At 46.4% G+C, this 21,133-nt stretch overlaps 1 protein-coding gene across 1 annotated transcript; it reads left to right on the forward strand.

Annotated features, from left to right (window-relative positions):
• Positions 1–20,401, forward strand: LOC146190089 (FAD-dependent oxidoreductase domain-containing protein 2-like). The gene is made up of 11 exons (XM_084604829.1): positions 1–115; positions 3,986–4,080; positions 4,560–4,764; positions 7,294–7,460; positions 9,377–9,789; positions 11,228–11,446; positions 11,845–12,011; positions 12,170–12,335; positions 16,018–16,262; positions 16,524–16,659; positions 18,831–20,401. Exons 2-11 carry the CDS (start codon positions 4,054–4,056, stop codon positions 19,018–19,020), a joined length of 1,935 nt encoding a protein of 644 aa, XP_084460955.1. The 5' UTR covers positions 1–115; positions 3,986–4,053; the 3' UTR covers positions 19,021–20,401.
• Positions 20,402–21,133: the final 732 nt, after the last annotated feature.

Genomic DNA, 21,133 nt, shown 5'->3' on the forward strand with positions numbered 1-21,133 from the left:
CCCTACCCCACCCCGTGGAAGATAGTGATCTGTGATTCACCACATATAAAGGCCCAGACGCGCTATACACCCATTGTTGGCGCACAACGCTGGAACAGCGCTATCAACGTGAAGTGTGAGTATGACCAGTCATACCGTTTACTACTACCAATACCGGCTCGCTTCGGCAAGGTGTAGAGGGTGAGTCAGAAGTTCCTAGGCCAGATGATATGCGTTTAACAAGTACACTTAATTAGGACGGCTATGAAGTTACCCAGTTCTCAGCGGTAAAAACGACGGTTCTGCTACCCCGACGACGACATTTTTGCTGAGCGTGGGTGTCTTAACGGCCTTCATAAATGACTCAAAAGCAGACCTTGCTAGTTGGGAACTTTCGAAGTGTCCATGTGAAACATTAAGGAACGAATTAACAGATAATTTAATCAGAAAGGAAGGCCCGGGGCTATAGGGTGGAGAGGTGGGGAGCTTTTGTAAGGCTGCGGTTGGGTCAGGCTCTGGTATTGGGTCGCTCAGGTAGCCAGAGCTTGCATTAAAAATCAAAACTCTACAGGCTTGTGAGGATGTTGCCCGGGTCCTGGACAGTGAACGCTCCCTCCTATTATTGCACGTATGGTGCATTGTGAAGGTTTCGTTGTGCAGTGCATCGTGGTGCAGACAGTGTATACGCCAACTGTGCGAGGTTTTGCATGGTGGTCTCCGTATTCCACTTCACCTTTTCACTTCAAATACTTTTTCATCGCTATTTCGGCCCGTTCAAGATCACTCGCCGTCTGGGTGAAAGTTATCAGATCATCCCGCTGGAACGACATCATTCCGGAGGTGACACGCACGACCGAAAGTAGTGCATGCTCCGAGCCTATAAAGCCCCATTATGAGCGCTGATGGACGCTCTGTATTTGCATTACTTTTCATTTCTACGTGTTTATATTTGCCCACCTTTCTTTTCATTGAACGGCATCGGTGCGATGTTTCTTGTAGGGGAGAGTAGTGTAACGAGATTTTGTTCTGTTTGTTCGCGTTGAATGTCGCTGGACGTAGCTTTATCACATATTGCTCAGCAAGATCAGAGAAATTTATCTCGAATGACAACAGCCACACGTGACTGCTCTCACATTGTTTCGAGGTAAGCCTTCCCGGAAAAACAGCGTAAGATATTACTGAATATGTCCAGCTACATGAGCAGGCGATTTTTTTAATCTTCGAATTTTGTTTACTGATTTATGGCATTAGCTGCTCATGTGTGGACAGTTAATTTCCTCGCTTTTGTAAGTTAAGAAGTTTGCCTATTCCTTCCCTCCCCCCTCCAATATCTTTAAATTTTCTTCTCAATAATATTCCGTTTACATATGGATCTACCTGCCTTCATATATTTCTGCGATATCGGGGCCAGTATAGCGAAGAAACGTTGAAAGCACAGAAAAGCGATCGAAGCAAGGACTTCACTATCACACAAGTTAAGTTAATTTCTCCCCCGTGCTGACAACGCGCGCAGAACAATACGGTTGCTTCGGCGTATCGGTCAGAACTTTGCGAGGAATGTTCGAAAGAGAATCGCGCGGAAAACGCTTGCTTTGCTCTCTTGGCAGCTATGGTTCCTCCAGAATGTACACGTGTTTGTCTCTTGGCTCAGGCTACGCTGCTGTGCCGATAAGGGATGTCCGATAAGCGCAGGGCGATTGATCGACTGTGTACGAATAAAAACAACTTTTCTTCAATAACACGTATTTTGCGAGAATAACTCTCCATGCGATATTTCAGGAACGCGATATTTCAGGAGCAAAAATGAATAAATGATCTATTCCTCTCCCCCCCCCCTCTCCCTTTTTAATTCACCACGAAAGTGATTAGAGTCCCCAGTCAAGTGATATCATAACGACAGAGTGAATAAAGACAGAGGTCAAACAGGACCAGTCTGCTTCCTTAAAAAGGACATGCCTCGGTAAATACTCTGATAAAGTGACCAGAATTTACCGTCGATTGGTGATAACCACCGCTTTAAGTTGATTCAAAGCGTCGACTGACGACGGCGGGGCAATGAGGATAGGATGCCAGTAAGCAGCATATATTTCAGCTTCGTCGTCCAGCGAACGAAGTTGTGTATCTGAGCCGGATTTGACTGCACAGTTTTGATCTCTTCAACGAGTATCTGAAAACTTGGACAGTCGCAATTAAGTTCCGAGTGGAAACACATTGTAGGAGCTACGTGCGATGACTTGAACAACTGCGATGCGAGGCATTCCATTTCTTTCTTCCCCGTCCACAGCGTACCAACAGCTAGTGTGTTCGGTCTCCGCGCGTACCCAACCCATTTCAGTAAATCCTTTAAACTAACGATATCTGTTCAAATTAGGCATGTGTACCCTTCGCCATAGTCTTAATTACAATAACTTCATGCTCTACTAACGCAAAGCCACCGGCTCTGTCCTTGCAGCCGTAAATGTAGTAACTGGTCAGATTTGGTTTTAGGAATATATCCCGTAAATTTCATCTAGCACCAACTGGTTTAAGCTGGAATCAACTGGAAATTACTCCTTTAATCAGTTTGACCAATAAGAACCAGTTAAGCTGATTTATATTCATTCCATACTCAGATAAAATAGCGTTTCTATGCAGTTACCATGGCTAAACAACGACAGACTAACGGTCGACCAGGGATACACTAATATCTCTATGCAGTCGCCGTAACGAAATTAGTTGCATAGGCGGTTCGGACGCCTCGAACACTTGACCGAGCTAACACAAAGCGAACAACTGAGAACAGGCACCGCCGAATAACTATTTGTCAATAAGAACGCTTAACGATGATTCTAACAACTTCTATAAACGTCGCGGCTGACGACAGAGGTGGTAATTTTGAATGTAATATATGGTGATGGTGAAATAACGTCGCTCAGTTCATATAATTTCCTATTTTCGCAATGTGCCGCGTCATTGTGAGCGCCTGGATACCAATCAGGAAGGGAAAGAGGAGTATAGATGTGCCAGCAGTGCAGATACACAGACGACAACCCTTTTGTGATAGCAAAGCGAAGTCGTAGCATACTGTCGCGAGTTATCGTCACGGTGCTGAGCACGACACATGCTTAGATCGCTGCTTGACTTAGATTACCTCTCAGGAGATAATCTAAGACAGACAGCGAGCAGAAGACACCGGGAAGCCACCTCCGAAAGGATGGGTACAGACTTTTCAGTTATTCATGGTGCCTCCGTTCTAAACGATGGTGGCTAAGCTCCTGCTCTCCTTAGCAGACGCCGAGAAGTAAGCTTGGTGCGGGCCTAGATTACGACAAGCTGCTGCCGGCCACAAGAAGAGCCACTAAATGCAGAGGATAAGCAGACGCTTAGGCTTTTCTTGCGTGGGCATGGACACAAATACACGCGCACCAATAAGACACGAGGATGCGAATCACGTGTTCACAAAGCACTGACAGCATCCTAGATGGTCCAATCCAATCCGAGAGAGAGGTGCGAACCACTTCCGGAGATCCTCTCATCTACGCGCTTTTTGAGAATCCGAAGGAGTCGTCTGCACGGAAACAGAGCAGAGAGCATCGCAGTCATTCCAGAAGGTGACGTAACAGTATAAATGATCTGTATTTTCGCAATACGCACCCAGTGTTTTTGCCGGTGAAGATTTCAGTCATGAGCTTCTGCTGGCCAGCTTGCAATTATCTATTCTAGGCACTTGCCCATTTTTTTTTTATTGCGAAGCTTTCTAACGTGACGTGATTGCGAATATAGTTCATTGTGTTTATTGATAAGCAAGCGATTGTGACTATAATGCAGACGTATACACATATTACACGGTTCGAGACAGCATGCAAAGTAACTTTCGAGTGAAATTTAGGGAGTTGTCTGGCGGTAGAAACTTGTGTGTCTATTTTCCGAGGTCTATCACATGCAGGTTTTCGTAAACTCCAATATCTACAGTGTTGCAGCTAGTCTAACTCAATCTGCTGTGCTTCTTTTCGATTTTGCTTTTCAGGACACACAGGCGGCATTGCAGGGCGTTCAAACGGGGCCACGACATTCGTGTGCTGAGTCGACGGCAAAATGAAAGCTGCCGCGTCGACGCAACGGGTAAGAAAGAGGACATACAAGATTTCATTTGCTACTTCCTTCCTTCTTTGCCGTCCCTTTAGAAGGGAAAAATATCTTTGTTTCGACAGCAAGCGATCAAGTGTTAACTTCTAGCTTTGGGATGAAAATAAAACTTTCATTACTCGTGGTCATAAAATATATGACTCATCTTTCGAAGTCTCCGCTGTTTACCTTACAAAAATGTTGTTTAGAATATCCACAGGCAGTCTTAAAATTCTCGAGAATATGCCTGCACTCCTGGTTTGCAGCCCCGTATATCCCAGGAACTCGTAGAAACATTCTTAATGGTCAAATACTAAAGTTGCTGGTTGTGGTATACGGCGCCATTTGAACAGGGACGTCCCTGCATAAGTGTAGCTGTCAAGTCAATTCGCCACTGGGCTTTCTACATCCTGCCATGCCGCAATGCCCAGTACTTTTGCCTGTCACAAACGACAACTCCCATCCTCGCTTAACAGCTTCAACCACTGGTGGTTTTGGCGACGGCGTTCCTATGTTTGACACTGGCCCGTTCCGAGGAACCGAAGCAGCATAGCACAGATGGAGACCGGAAGAAGCTGGACTACTGCGTTGTCGGGGCCGGGCCGTCGGGTCTGCAGATGGCCTACTTCCTGAAAAAGGCCGGAAGGGACTACAGAGTGTTCGAGAAGAGCAACACAACAGGTAGGACACGTTGCGTACACGACGGAGATTTTTTTCCGCTCCCCTTTTTTAGACTGCTCCTCTTTTCGCGGCGTATTGCGGCAGTGCATTCTAATTAAAACAGTTAATTATGACTCCTCTCTTCACTCCGCAAACGCAGAATGCCCTACAAGGGACTGAAAAGAGAGTAAACGGAACAAAGGTGCTGCCCAAACTGGTGTAAATTTATATCACTGAAAATACGGAATATTTACGGTTGGCAATAGAAGAAGCAGACTTATCCTTCAAAACATCTGAATATATTTTTTGGCAGTTACCAGGGTTTGTCTCCAATAGCTAAACTCAAAATTTTTGGTGTCGCGTTTAACTGTCTCCATCGTTTGCTAATTGCATCAAGTTACTCTATACATGCTCCGAGCTCATGCAGACAAAAGGAGAGAATTGAGGGGAGACTCATAATTACGTGCGACATAACGATTGCATAGAACCTCGCCGTGTGCAATTATACCATACCACATTGTACACATTGTACTAAAACTGCCTTGTCGTGATCTTGCGATACGAGGCCGGCCTGTAGCCATAGATCACCATATAAAAGGTCGGTTGACGGTTTGACTCCCGGCTGACGCAAGCTACGACTAACAGTTGTGTGTTAGGTCTCATGAAGGTTATAGAATGTAACCTGTCCCGCACTCGCGCGGCAGTTTGCGGCCGCGCAATCCTTGTCTAGAAACAACTTCACCAGGCAAGGAGGAGGTCCTCTACAAGGGGTGTATAATATATTATACAAGGAAATACAACTACGTAAATACTTGGGGATTCCATTTCATTCAATTAAATTTTCTATTATTTCCCCATACCCTCTTGCCCTGTTTCCACGACGTATAGGAATCAGGAGACAGGCAACGTAACACACATTTTGCAGGTTGTATAGTGGGAGCTATGGACGCGAAGCGCTATCTTCCACAAGCTTGTCGCTTGAACTCGCTGGCGAGCCAGGGACAAAAGCCTCAAAAGTGGCGGCACGTGCTTGTCCGGAAACCTCGAAGCTTGGCGAGGTGTAATGCCAAATGTTATTCGCGACCTCAAGATTGGTGCTATCTTAGGAAGCGCCCGTGTTCTGTCCATGTGATAAAGTAGTCGAAATTATCCGCAGCCCCCAACTGTGGCGTCCCTCAAAACCTGAGTCACTTAGCCTCATAAAATGAGCCACATGTTTTAGATACCCAGGTGCGCAATAAAACATTTGCGGCTTTACTGGTGTTCGTTTTTACAAGGTCCGAAACTTAAAAAAAAAGAAAGAGACCGTACCTCAGTTTAGATGTATTTTATCCCTGGGGCTACAATGGGCGACGGCAGATATCGAATTCTTCAGTTCGTTCGATAATTAACTAAATATCCATTTAGCTCTTTGATTTTCATTTTAGGGGGCATATTATATTTGCATAATTGGAGCGCGTCCTCCAAGCAGTATAGTTGAGAAAAACAATTTCTAAAAAAGAAAAGAAATACCGCAGAGCGCGTTACTAGGCCCACAAATGTCACCTTGTTAGGCGGTAACACAGCGTCTGCCCATCTTGTGCGACGCAGCTCCCTCCACCCACATATTTCGTCACACTGCTGGTATCTAAATAAATCTAAAGCCGTTCTTTTAAAAATTCTGAGCTTGCTAAAGAAAACTGGGTACATACACCTCGAAGCTGCAAGCACGAACTCCTTTCCTCGTCATTTAGCTGGCCCAGTCAGCTGCACGATTAGGTTTAAGTATTTTACAATCTTCAAAAGACGTCACTGGAAACGCCTGCCCACCACGATACTGCACATAAAATACAGGTCTGAAGAAAAGGTGCTCCCTAGGCTGTTGTAATTTTTCATGCCACACAAGACGAAAGAACGTATGTATGTAGGAGCATATTCGTTAGCAAACAACTCTGAATACTTTGCTTCGGTGTACTTGAAATAGTTCGAGATGATTAACTGAAACGCTTGGGGCGTACAAATAGCGCACAGACCAGTATTACAAAATTCACAGGACGCTGTACGCAACCTCTGCATTTCGACAGTTTTCAACATGCAACAACCTTCGTTTTGGTTCCCAAATTGAGATTGTCGTTACATGCAAACAAGAAGCTTGTTCAACTGTCATCGTTTTGCAGCGCGTTATCCGGACAAGAACAAAGAGGAAGAAGTAGGACACACAGGCGCTGATCCTCCGTGCTTTGTTCTTGTCTGGCTACGCGCTGCAAAACGATGGAAAACCAACGAGTCCGACAGCTTGTCCTCTTCTTGCTTAATTGAATGGCTGCCGTTCTTGAAGCCAGAAAAGCTCGAAGACTGCCCAGACAAAAAATATATATAATATATATATATAAAGAGCTTTGTGCACCTTCATTTCTTTGTGCTCGTGGTCCTCGCGCTGCTCAGGTGTAAAGACGAATGCCAACCAACGGCCAGCTGTAGCTCTACTTGGCATTTATTTGTAGCTCTAGCAATGCACGAAGGAAAGCGTCCGTTAGATGCAGTAGTCCCTTTTACTTATTTGCGACGCAGGTTACTTCTTCAGCGTGTACCCGAAGCATCGGAAGCTGATCAGCATCAACAAGGTCCACACGGGTCAGCAGAACCCGGAGTTCAACCTTAGGCACGACTGGAACTCGCTGCTCAGCGACGACCCGTCCCTCCTCTTCAAGCACTTCTCGCGGGACTACTTTCCGCACGTAAGCGCATGCGCGTCATGGCGCGAGAGGGTCGACGAGGGAGGTGGTGGCAAAGTGAAAAGCAGAGGGCCAATTAAATTACAGCTACCTACGTCCACACGTATACCTACGTCCACACGTGCACTATACTATACGCAACAGATGTAACCGACGATCGCAGTGGGATAAAACAAGCGCTGATAGTACGTTTCTCCCGAATGAAGGGCATTGAATGTGCTGTTGTTATAACTATATTTTCTAAAAGGCGCTGGTGACGATCCATCGCGAGGAGCAGAGTGGTCGAGGGACACCGTCCCCTTCTCTTCGTCGCCGCCTTCTAAGGTGGAGGACTCAATTACAGGGCCCCAGTGACGCTCCATAAGAGTCGGGTCCGGTCCACCAAAGGTGCTAGAGATCAAGGCTTTGGCTGGCCGGGAACGCCTCAGTGATTCATGCCGGAACAACACCACAGAATGCTGAAACCTTCCGAAGCAAGAATGCAGTGTGTGGAAGCAGTTTGAGCGAGACTGCGCGACCGCGGTCGTGACCCGTGTTACGGAGTCTCGAGTGGAAACTGCGTGTGTGTGCTTTTAATCTCTGTCCCTTTCCCCTGCTTCCGCAGAACCTTTCTTCCGACCGACTCCCGAGTGCGGTTCAAATGTCCATCCGTTGTAAGGCCGCTGCCACGCCTTTCCCGTCTTATATCTCCTCATAACCCTTACACAGACGAGCACAGAGCTTTCCAGAGGCGTCCGCAGAGCACGAGGGTGAATTACCTATCACGTAGCGTATCACCTATCAATTACCTATCTTGTAAAGCACGTAGCGTTTCAAAAAAGATTAAATGAACATGACGCTCACGCACCGATGCCGGTGGCTCAAATGGTGAATTATTTTTTTTTCTCCCTTCTTTTACCGCCTCCTTCCCCTTCCGTCATGGCGCGGTTGCGGAAACGGAGAGTCAGAAAATCAATTGATAGTAGTTTTACAATTTTCGTATAACATCAGCAGCTCGGCCACGCTGTAGCACAGCTGAGCCGCGAACGCGAGACACGCCTCTCATTATCAGTTGAACTTCGGATCCACTCAGGCTGGTTCAAGCAGTTCTCGACCACATACCTCATCACTCATGGTCGCGTCAGGTAGAGCCTGTTTTCAGGTGATACAGTTGTTAGCTAATTCGACACGGAGCTCTCTTGAACGTCTGGTAAAAGCAGCATCCGATGATTAGAGTAATTGTGTCAATTCGGTGTTGACACTCGGAACGGACATAATGCGATGACCCCATGCCGCTACCCAGGCGATGAAAGCAAGAACCCTTCCTCAGGTCTTGCGAATCTGATTTGAAGTTGTCCTGAAATTTTCATGCGAGAGAGCATGAATGGCTCCTAAACGTGCCTTTGCACACATCGACACGACTACGTGCGGAGGACGTGGAAGGCACAGTGCAGCCTACGACAATACCGGGAGTTTTTTAGAGGGTCCAAAGGTTTAGTAAAAATGTTCTGGCTCTAGAGGTTAAATAAATATAAAGCCACTTATCTCCCCCCCCCCCCTTTTTTTTTTAATTGGACTTTCTGAAGACACCCGGTGTATGTGACTGTGTGGAGGAATCGGGACATCCATGAATGACACAAGCAACACTTATGGAAATCCAGGGGAACTAATTAGTGTGAAGAAGGGGATTTATAGCGACATAGAGACAGAACGCAAATTAGTCAGCTACTTTCGAGGCTAAAAACCTGCATGCTGCCTTCTCTTTCAAACCAGATGTTACACCCCATCGGACTTCCTCTTAATTTCTGTCTTCTGGGCATTAACTTCTGTGATGGGTACTAAGTGGGAAGCCAGCCACGTTCTTATTAACCTTCGTGTCTTTATTCTGCTCTCCATTGCTTTTGTCTACATGCGAACGCAAATTGAATTAATTCCCACAGGCTGACACCATGGTGAAGTACCTGGACGAGTACCGACGAAAGCTTGACCTCCATGTCCAGTTCAATAGCGAGGTCCGCAACATCCGGCGGTTACCTAAGGAGACGCCTACGGGCCACCGGTTCCAGTTCGAGGACCAACACGGAGACATATACCTGTGCAAGTATATGATCATAGCTAACGGCATGTCCAAGCCCAACGAGCCATACTTCGAGGGCCACGAGATGACCGTGGGTTATGAAGACGTATCCACAGACGTCGCAGACTTCGAGGCCAAGACGGTGCTCATCCTGGGCCGCGGTAATTCTGCCTTCGAGACTGCGAACCACGTGGCCGGAGTCGCCAACTACGTCCACCTCCTGGCCAGCTCGCCGCCCCGGTTCGCTTGGAGCACGCACTATGTGGGCGATCTGAGGTACCGTGCACTGCTCAAGGACTCAGGGCTGCGGCACGCGCTGTCCGATATGGATGTATAGGCTGCTTTACCGAACCTTCGAGTGGTCGAGATTAATGCGCAGCCCATCACTACAAGTAGTTCTCTCTTGTCCCCTCACTCCCTTCTTCCTTTAATTCCCTCAGGCCGCGGCTGAGACGCTGAACGAGAGCGAGACACTAACTGCGCCATTAATATTTTTACTATAGATCGTAACGATGAGTGAGTGGCTGTAACGAATGAACAGAGAAGACCTGCAGAGCGTTGTCAATTAAGTAACCAATATCTGTTCCGTGTGAAGATACAGAAGGTAGACAAGGTAAGAGCGACAGATAGTGAAAGTAGAATAAAATATTCACGCGCCCCTGCATTCTAAATGCGATTTCATTAGCGTTAGGGACTGCTTACAGTTTGCGCCTTCTGTACACAGTTTCAGCTGTCAGACGACCCATATGTGCCCGGGTTCGTGGTGCTCGGAAGCTTCTGGAGCTGCCTGGGTAGATGGAGTCTTGTGGAGGATGAGTGGAGGTGGGCTTTTAGGAGAGGAAGTTGGTACGTGGTTGGTGGGTGGACTCTGGTAGGATGGAGGTTAGCGACCCAAATGGTGTCCGGAAGGTGGAAGCTGTAAACTCCATTTTTTTTTCTGCGATTATGGGCGTTCTAAAGCTGACACATTATTAGGTAGAACGAGTGGAAGATGGTTTACACGGTATGAAAGAGCCCTGAACAAGGGTAAAGGAGGTAGCCTGAGTTCGCAGGTCGAGCCAACGTTTCGACAAGTGGACTTGTCTTCGTCTGGGCAAAGCGATCATTACTGGCAGGGGTTTAAATATGCTTTCTTTTTTTTTTTTGCTTCGGAAGAAGAAAAGCTGGGGAGGGGAAAGTGGGTGAGAAGAATGTAGGTGAAGGAGTGTGGGGAGGGAAGGATGGGTGAGAAGAAAGTAGGTCATGGAGTGAAAAAAAAAAGTTTCTTCACTATTTAATTATTTCTCACCCTGGAACCAGGGATCGCCTGCAAAAGAAGTAAAAGCGGCTGTATCAGGAAAACCTACAATACCAGGTAGATGATTAGCCACCACTTCAGCAGGTTTGGTGCAGATACATCTTACAAAGGGACAGGCTAACCTGCCCCTTGGTAAGCTGTATCTGCATCAAACCTGCTTAAGTGGTGACTAATCATCTACCCGGCCATACTGGCCATACCCCAGTGAGATTCTTTCTACGTGTCAGAAAAAAATCACTGGGCTTCCATCGGTATCGGGATTCTAGTCTAGTACGTCCTGCGTGTGAGCCGGTATTACTGCCACAACCGTAATGACCAAAATGCGCCATAATTCTTTGCGCATCTCGCCTTAGATTATTTTACCTGCTTTACTCAGAGCACGGAAGTAGTGAACATCGGCTTTGTTTGGCGGTGCAGGGCGGTGAACAACGAGCTGCTGGACCACTACCAACTCAAGTCCCTGGACGGCCTACTCGAAGCCAACCTGAACATCCTGCGCCTGGTGCGAACACAGTCCGGCAGGATGGCCCTGCAGTTGCGCAATGACAGCTCCTTCAACTACGTGCCGCCCGATGACCAGTACGACGTGGTGGTGCGCTGCCTGGGCTTCGTCTACGACGACGCCATGTTCTCGCCGTGAGTGCACCGATGACTCGGAGGGTCCCTCAGTCATTGTAAGCCTTTATCGCGGGCTGCCTGTTCTTTACATTTTGCTTTCTTGACACCAGCTGTCTTGTTTCCCAGGGGAGTTCAGGCATCAGCGTATTAAGCCCTTGCCAGTGACATATGTCCACGGTGAAATCTGAAGCAGCGCAAGTTCTTTCAGCAACTAATGCCGGTCAAAATATACTGCACCCAACATTGTTGGCTTCAGAAAGCATGGACGCCAACTTAGAACAACGCGTTACGCAGTTCCAACGTGACACGCAAAGGGCTCGATTAAAATAACGTGTTACACTCGTGATCTGGTGTCCACTGCGAAATGAACTAATTTTTTGTTATAGTCCGAAGGTGCCTTCTGCATGTGTGCGCAGATGCACCAAGCCAGAGCGGAATCCAAAGCGGAATGGAAAGTTCCCGCTAATAAAACGCGACTACGAGTCGGCCAACGTCCCGGACATCTACTTCATTGGCTCCACGGCACACTCGCTCGACTTCCGGGAGACGGCCGGAGGATTCATCCACGGATTCCGTTACACCGGTGAGCGACCATGCAATAGAACTCTCTTGCTCACAGATGCTAACCGAGCAAAAAAAAAAAAAAAAAAATAGGTCGCAAGAAACATAAGCACCCCCCCCCCCCCCCCCCGTATACACACACATATGTGCATACATATATGTGTGTGTATTAATCCGCAGCGCGCGCCCTGCACCGGCTGCTGGAGTGGAAGAACCACGGCGTGCCGTGGCCCAGCGAGCGGCGACCCCTGGCGCAGCTGGTGGATGCTATCGTGACGCGCATCAACGAAGCGTCGGGCATCTACCAGATGCACCACTACCTCGGGGATGTCATCATCTTGGACCGGTGGGTGCTACGAGAGCATGTAGCAGAACAGTGCACTCACGGTGAAGCGATTTTGTGAGATGTCATACTTACAAAAAGATGCGATGTAAAAAAAAAAAAAAAAAAAAAAAAAACGCTAAACAAGTCTTGCTCTCAGAATGAAGAGGGACACTTCTGCTAAACACGTGCAGGTGCGAACAGAAGTAGACCGAACATGCCGTTGCCTTCTTTGCGGTATGTGCATCTTGATAGTAGACGCTATAGCGCGTTTTCTCGGAGATTTCATTTGCGACAGGAAATGCGCGATTAAAATTATAACAGAACTGAGTGCTCCGTTTACTTCTGTCCGCAACTGTACGTCTTTTCTCGTGAAGGGCGCTGAATGATGTCATTTGATGCGCGATATCAACCCCGGAGCTGCGGATGCGTTTTGAGAAAACTGTTCAGATCACTAGGCCTGAAAAGCCGATATGTTTGGTTGCGTCGCCTTCGGGGCGATTTTTAATGCGTAAGCACTAAGTGGCTCCTTTTGAGGAGTTCGTCACCAGCACTTTTTCGGCAGGATGCAGGATTGCGTCGAAGTGAGGGGCGATAGGAAAAAGCGAATGATCGTAGTCGACAGAGGATGAAAAAATGTCGCCAAGAAAAAAGAATTTGGTGCATGTAGAATAATTAATTAATTAGTGCCAATTAAGTCAGGCAGACGTCGAAATAACCGGATTAATGCCGGAGTCCAAAGTGATCACTTGGTACCTCACTTCCGGTCATGCGATCTACGAGGAAGTCAGAATTAGTGACGTAGTTATGTCGACGTCGGGATGTGACGTCATTGTGTGAGGTCACAAAACAAGAAGTGCACGATTCGAATGGAGGACAAATTAATCATCTTTATTTTATTCAGTCAGCGGGAGGGGGGGGGGGGGGGGGGGGCTCAGTCCAGGGTCTCGTTGGCCGAGGCTGCAGTAATAACAGCGCGGCGAGCCAGCCATTGCTGGTGCTCAGGGCAGGGGCCCTGCAGGGCGGCCTCCCAATCTTCTATGCTGGGGTGAGGGAGTGGGCAAAAAATAAGGGGTAACCTGGCACGCCCAAACCATGTGGTAGAGCGTTGCGTGCTCACCGCAATGGGGGCAGTCAGGGGAATAAAAGAGGGGTACCAGAGGTTTAGGACAGATGATGAAAGAACGGTACTATTTTGTAGGCGGCGGTAAGTTGCTGCCTCTTGGGTAGACAGGGTGAATGAAGGGGGTGGTAGTGTATGGCGAGACAGCCTGTAGTGTTCAAGCAGTTCTGTGTATGTAAGGATTGGGGAGGCATACGTGTGATCCAGGAGAGGGAAGGCTCAGGGAAGGAATGCGCGAGGTTGTCGATGGGCAGCTTCATTGCAGGGCATTGACTGGTGTCCAGGAAACAAGGTCAGGCTGATCATTTGCGGAGGGTTAGCGAGAATTTGAAGGCTCGTGGCACCTATGCGCCCGTGAAGATAGTCCGACAGGCCGTGCGGGAATATGACATGATAGTAGCTTGTGGATCAGTGGCAGCGCCAGAACGATGGCTGCTTCTTCCGCAATATACTTGGTTCAGTAGTGCGAAGAGAGGCACATTTGAAGAGAGTGCCCGCTGGGGTTGTCACGGTATGGCCATGTGACCGTTAATAGGGCCAGCAGCCTCTACGTACAGAGTATCCGGTTGGCTGTCTATATTCGGGAGAGGCTGGTGGCTCTTGCCTATCGGTGGGCTTGATGATATTCTGCATGCCTGCATGCTTGTGGAGAGGTTTGACGGTAATTGCTTGGCGGATAGTCTGTGACAAATCTTTGTGGTTTTCGGTAGTACAATGCAGAGCAATATTGAGAGTTTGAAGGCCATGCCTTCCATGTGGAAGAGGCTGCTAAACGGACAAATTGTGATTTTTCGAATGATTGAGCCGAAATAACTGAAAATGGCTGTATTTCGACATGAATGAGCCGAACAAACGAGAGAAAATGATCATGAAAGCATGTGTCGTTTAATCGACGGAAACAAAAATAATTGGCAGTAACAGCTCAGCTAGGCCAGGATATACGTAGCAAGAGGTACGTTTCCCTAGCTGAGCCTATTGTGGTCATTCATGTTTAGTAGTGAGAGACAGCTCTATTAAGGCGAAAGCCTTTAATGGCTCATACTGCCGTCCGTTTGCAGGTGTCACACTTTCGCACATATCCCAAATATAGGCATATGCAGCCTTAATGATACCTAACAGGAAAAGCACAATATCTGTCACAGTTGTTCCATGGACACCTTAACCATACCATAGAAGGAGGGAGGAAGGTGCGAGTGAAAGTAGAGAGAAAGAAGCTGTATGAACAAGTGTGACGGATACTGTGCCTTTCCTTTCTTGTACACCTATTATTATTATGCTGTGTGGTCAGCATTCCAAGAAGTGCCAAATGAATGGTGCAGCATGGACGCCTGGATTGAACGCCCGGCGGGGCAACTTTGTATATGCGTGAATAGCCTGGTGACGCCATCACCAGTCGATATCCGGTCATGATGCTGCAGATGATGACGTCATGACCAGTCATTGTCATTACTGATGACTATTTATTATTGACTAATTAGTACTAGTTAGTCTTTAGTACTGGTTAGAGACTAGTTAGCTATTAATTAGCACTGGTTAGCGGCTAGTTAGCATCAGTCATTAGTAATAAACCACTGATTTAGCTCGACAGATGGGATGTAGGAGTGGTGTGACCACGGCTCGGCCACTGCTACAGCGAAAATGCGACTTTGCGGCCAATGCAGCTCTCGCTACAAGAAGTTCCTAAAGCACTGCAGAATCTGCAGTGGAGAAATGCGAAAACCTGAGCGGTGCTACTGCATGCAGTACATTGCGTATACAAACAGTGTTCCTTTGAAGGCATCAAAGTTCACCGGCGTTCTATAATTGACTTACAGGAAAGAAAAGGGCTCAGTGTCACTGATGGAATCTCGCTGACACATCTCGCCGATGCGAGATTTACACTATGAGCCTAGAAAAACTTTCACCATAAAAAAAAAAATGAGCAGCTTGATACACAACGTCGTCGACGATGCAGCTGCTATCATAATTTTCGCACTGTGAAATTTCTATGAGGGTGCACATATATTGTGTGCAACAGCAACGCTTAGGCTTACGCATTTCTCTATGTGCTGTAAGTTGTAAGTCACTACTTAGCTTGGCCAGTCATCGCGAGCCGCGTCAATGTGGGCGTGCGCTGCCGCCTGTCTAGAGAACGTGTATTGGTGTAGCCTTTCTGCTTTCGCGCTTCTCCAAGGTAGACTTGAGGAAACGAGAGCTTTTTAGTATGTTCGTTGAGGCCCAAATTTCGGAGGCCAAGAAGGCCAAACACTTACCGTGCACTTTTTGTGGACGTCCTCTGATACAGTTATGTGAAACATCATCCAAAGATAACTATAATGCCACACTTCTAACAAGCCAGTTGGATGTACCTGCACAGCCAAAGAATTGTGTCTTATATTATCACATCTTATCCCCCATCTGGAATTCGATGCCCAAGTTGGCAGTGCCTGCCAATTGCGAACAAACATTTTCTACACACTTTCTGCTGGAGTTTTTTGCACCATGAGGCTATTAATGAGTATAGTATATCAAAAGGAAGGAATATTACTTTTTGGATGCCGGTATAGTAACAAGCCTAAGCTTTTGCCCTCGGCTGGCATGCAGGAGCAAACTGGAGTTTGAGTACCTGCAGGAGTTCCCGCTGCCCCTGCTCCTGCAGCTGGAAGAGAAGACGGGCCGTCAGTCCCGGGGCCGCGAGGTGCTGGTGGTGGCAATGCGCTACCACCCGGACTTCTCGGGCCCGAGGCTGGACACCTTCCACTCGCAGCGCTCTACGGACGACCTGGAAAAGGCGCACCTCTCTAACTTCCTCCACCCGGTCATCTACCACTATGCCAACCTCGAAAAGGGTCAGTATCAGACCACAAACTCTACTCCAGACGATCGCATTAGAAGTCGACCGTGCCTTCTTGACCCTACCCGACCGCCGCTTATGGCAAGCTTAGGCTGTCTTGACGGCAGCAAACTTTGAGTCACAGTAAAGTTTTCATTGAGACTGTTGTTGCTCCTCTAAGTATTTTTTTCCAGTACCGACAGATCTGCCCGGCTATTTTTAAGTACAATGCACAAGCCTTCGTAATACCACGTCTTTGTGTTCTCTGGATGCACAGCTGCTGAGAGCGGCGAGGAAGTGGCGAACAAGCACGGCAACCCGGGACCTCCGGTGCCCGACCGGATCCACCATGTGCTCGAAGACTTCTTGACCCGCTGGACGTCGCCGCATCTGCACATCGAGCCACTGCGAAGGCAAGTACACACACAGCGGGCTCACGACAAATGTCGATGAGCTACGCTGAATTTAGTGCGCATGTACAAGGTGTCCCATTTAAATGTAACCAATGTCCTTCAGCGAAGGAGTCTGATGCAACCAAGGGTTTTAGAAGACAGTGTGTCCTAGCCCAATGCAACCAAGGGTTTTAGAAGACAGTGTGTCCTAGCCCAGTGAACTAAACTGAGAGCTGGTCTGAGCCGCGTGTCCTAGTCTGCAACACTTTCTCATTCTCCTAAGCTTTATATTTAATTATCAACTTTAAGGACTAAGACCAAAGTGCCAATACAGAAGTTGTAGACATGGCTTAGAAAAATAGCTGACAAACATTGAAGCTAACATTTACATAAGTAGTTTTTCTCAACCTGTGGTCATCATGACATTTTCTGCAGGCCTCCAAAATTCTGCACACTGCACTTGAGGCAAATAAACATTATATTATTAAAGAGCAAGCCTTAATAGGATATGTTGGAGGGGTCAAATGTGGACCCAGAAAGCTAGGTTGGATGGTTCAAGCGTCCACAGAGAAAGTGACAGATATTGCACCTTTCCTTTCCTGTATTACTAGCAGGCTGTGTAAAAAACAAATAATTCCCTTAGATTATAGCTCCCTTAGTTTATCGTGCATCGTGGTGGGTTCTTGTGGGTTGAAGCAGATTGTATATATATCAAGAGATTATGATGGACGGAGTTGGAATTACAGTGAATTAGCTTGAATATGGTAGATTAGGAATGGATTATGTCGGCTTCAGTTGGATTAGAGTGAAATATGATGGATTAAATCAAACTGCAGTGGATTAGGGAGAAGTTAGATTAAGGGTAGATTACAGAGAATTACACAATGCATAATTAAGCAGTCTCCAGGACCCTCTGTAACATTTAGAAACTTGGTTAGCTTTACCTGGATATGTAGAGCAAAGCTTCACTTGCAGAAATATTTTGCGAAATATTAAAACTGCTTACAATGCATATTTTATTAAATGCAGGACGCATTCTATGGCTGTATCCTGCATATTTATGCTAGCAAGAAAATGCTAACCTATTGAGAAGTCATGTGCACGCCATTCGAGAGATGTCATTGAATTTAATTTTACATATTTCGTGGGTCCAATTAAATTTGAGCATTTATAGTATAGTATATACAGTTATAATATATACTGGCGCGTCTCTTGTATGCGGAACAGTGTGTGTGGCACCCTCTCCATTCAGAACTGTTTGCTGCATGCAGCAACTAAAAATGCATTCCTTTGGACTCGAAACAGAATCCACCAGTGCGACATGACTAAGGTTTCACGTGATGCTGATGTGAGGGCACTGCCATGGGAAGCGCCTGAGCAGACTCGCAAAGTGGTGTTGAATGGTGCGGGAAGCCACAAGCCCTTAAATTTTTGTCCACATTATCTCCAGCTGCTATAAGATGATGAAAAGGTGAAAATAACAGAGTTATTCACAGTAGAGCTTTTGGATGCTGGGGGGGCTTTACACATCTTCAAAACTTTGGTTCACGAAACAATCAATACTCGGCGCCAGGAAGCAGGCAGCCTTCCTTTGACCTCTCTATTACGGTGACAATCTAGGCACTAAATGTGCTCTTGCAAAAGGTTTTCTGGCATTCATAAGTGTTGCTTATGACTGGCACTTTGGGAGTGAGGCTCTCTATATACTACAGAGCACAGCCTTCACTAGCAAAGTCGGTTAAAACCTAAGCGGTGGTGGCGGTATTGAAAAGTGCCATCTTTATAGATATTACATCCCCTTCAGGCAAAGCTGATGTTCGTTTGGAAGCAAGATAATTATTGCTGAGAAAATCGGATTTACAATTAATCCCATTTTTCCCACCACCACTAAGTTTATTAAACTCATTGGGGCTAGGACCGCGTTGACATCCCCACATTTGGTGAATATATGGCCAATGGGTAGCGATACAAGCATTTATTTAATTTCGGCCTTTTTTCACCTATCACTGAAAAGCCACACTGCCAGCGAGAGTAGTCTTGCCATTTTTTGGCGGAACGTGGTAATTTGTACACGCAGGCCAACTTGAGTGTCAGTGCTCTTTTAATGTGCATGAGGGATTAGCTTCCCATTGACTACATCAGCGATTCCTGTGCCTGTTGAAGCTTTAACTTACTGGATGAATTGTACGCAGGTTTCTTGAATCGTGCCTTGGCGTTGACCTGCGTCGCTATAGGAGCACCGAATGCTTCACTAAGCTTCTGGATGGAGCAACAGATACTTCATCGCCGCTCCCACTCAGCTGCGTGCAGCGGCCAGAGTTTGAGATCAGCCACTTTCTACACCCGGAGCACGAGCACGGAGATGCTTTCTCCCGAAAATAACTCGATGTGATGGCCGTGCTCGCACGACACAGATTCGAGAGAACTGTACATAGAACCCACAAGACAGGGCCTGGCATGGTTCAGGCCTTGAGTGTGTGTCTAACAGTGAAAGAAAGTGGAATCTCGTTAATTCAAACTTGCTTAACAGACTTCTGGCTTATCCGCACTGAAGCTATGGTCCTGTCTGTAACTAGTATTAGACATACTTAGAACCGCCAAATTAGGCTCCTGGTAATTTGAACTACACATCATTTGGACAAACTATCGGTTCCATTAATGTTCAATTACTAAACATTAAACATCCTAGTCATTACTCATTCCATTCCTGTTACATGGTCGTTGCTAAGCATGTTAAAAGACAAGTACCGCTAGCTGCAGATGTGAAAATGAAAGGTGCCCACACATACATAAGGCACATGTATGTGTGGATTGTCGTTACTGTGTCTGTGTCAAAGGCGCTTATGCTCTTTAAGACACCTTGACTGGCTACCTAAAGAGCCTATTCTTGTACACGTGATCTGTCTGTATGTGGGACGTGAATCTATTAGGGTGCTGTTTATACGTAAAGCAGCATTTCCCACTTGTCAAGTAAAGTCTTTGCATTCACTATGTATTTGCTTGATTACTGTACGCAAGCGAACAGCCCACTGGAACATCACTATGAAGAATGATGAAGGTTTGCTGTCACATAGTTAAACCATACTGAAAGTTGCTTTTCCACTGCCATTGGAGTGGATTGTCCTACACAGTTGCCCAGATGAGGCTGGAGGTTCAAATTATGGCTTCAAGAAGATGGAGTCACATAATCCACCTGAACTGAGCATGGTGAAATTTTCAGGGGTATCCACAATCTGGAGTACTTTTTTGATGTAGATTATTCATGTATTTCAACACATTTATTAAGGCCAATGCCCCTCTTAGTAAGTTATGTACAGTGCAACGTAACATGCATGCTGACATTATGGTGCTCTACCCAGTGGTTGCTGTCAATACGTGTGTCTATGTGCTAATACCAGTGGCATGACTGGCACAGAATTACAATGCGGGGTGCTATTCACAAGGAGAACGTTAGAAAGAGGAAGAATGGTTGGGCATGCAGTCGATGCGCTGCGTTTGCTTGCTGATATAGATTATGCAAGGCCTTGTCATGATTGTGAAAAGGTTGTACTGAGAGTGCACAGTAAAGCTTTGAAATATCCCACTTTTTTTTTTGTGAGATGCTGCACATGAGAAAAGTAAAGCAGCTGTCACATGCACATCACTGATTATGCAATGAGAGCGATCTGTGTGTTTACGAGACACAGTGCCACACGGATGATCAATGTATGATGAAAGTATTTTGGTGTGTCAGACAAATAAACCTGATGAGCATAGAACAACACTTGGGCTGAATGCACATTATTAAGAATTTTGACACATTCGAAAGAAGTTATCGTCTGCAGTAATTATATGGTAAGTAATAGGATGCGGTACTCAAATGTAAAAAGACAAAAGGCAGTGTCCTGCCACATTACAGTAAACTACTTTGACTATTAAGCAAAACCATTACTTCTCCTACAGGAAGCAAAATAAAATATAAATGTGTGCTCACATCTTGTTCCAAAATTGGCAAACAGGGAAGATTTCGCGGCTCATATACAGAGCAGTCTAAAGAAAGGTACTGTTAAATCCACTTACAACAATACCAGTTGGAGCAATAAAATATTGTATATAACAATAAACTACATATAACAACGTTGTCATAGTGAATTATTGGTTGAAACCTGATTACTGAGAGTCAACCTTAAAATGCAGTAGAATGCCAGTGACGTGAAGGTTCAAGAAGCTCCCCTTGAAGTAACGATGATGGCAGAGCACAAGGACTTGAAGAAGTCTTGCATGTTGATTATGCAGTCATGAAAAGTGAACATTTCATTGAAGATGTGATCATCTCAGTTGTCACCTGTGCTGGCCACAGCGAGGAATATGGACCTATGCAAAAGAGGCCTTGCAAACAACAGAGTCCCTCCGAGATTCAATTTTCCTATTTTTCCAAAATTGGATACGTGCAGTAGTTGGGTAGAACGGCAGTTTGGGCGAGTTGGTTACGGATATTTTTTGCATAAACCAGCGC

Source organism: Amblyomma maculatum, chromosome 5 (genome assembly GCF_055883805.1).
Source record: "Amblyomma maculatum isolate TAMU_Amacu chromosome 5, ASM5588380v1, whole genome shotgun sequence".
Lineage (NCBI taxonomy): Eukaryota > Metazoa > Arthropoda > Arachnida > Ixodida > Ixodidae > Amblyomma > Amblyomma maculatum.

Bases quoted from the DNA above. Each gene is read 5' to 3' on its own strand.
- LOC146190089 (XM_084604829.1), top strand. From the start codon at position 4,054: ATGAAAGCTGCCGCGTCGACGCAACGG. The intron at 12,336-16,017 runs GTGGGTGCTACG...GCTGGCATGCAG, and splicing joins GATGTCATCATCTTGGACCG to GAGCAAACTGGAGTTTGAGT. The intron at 16,660-18,830 runs GCAAGTACACAC...AATTGTACGCAG, and splicing joins CACATCGAGCCACTGCGAAG to GTTTCTTGAATCGTGCCTTG.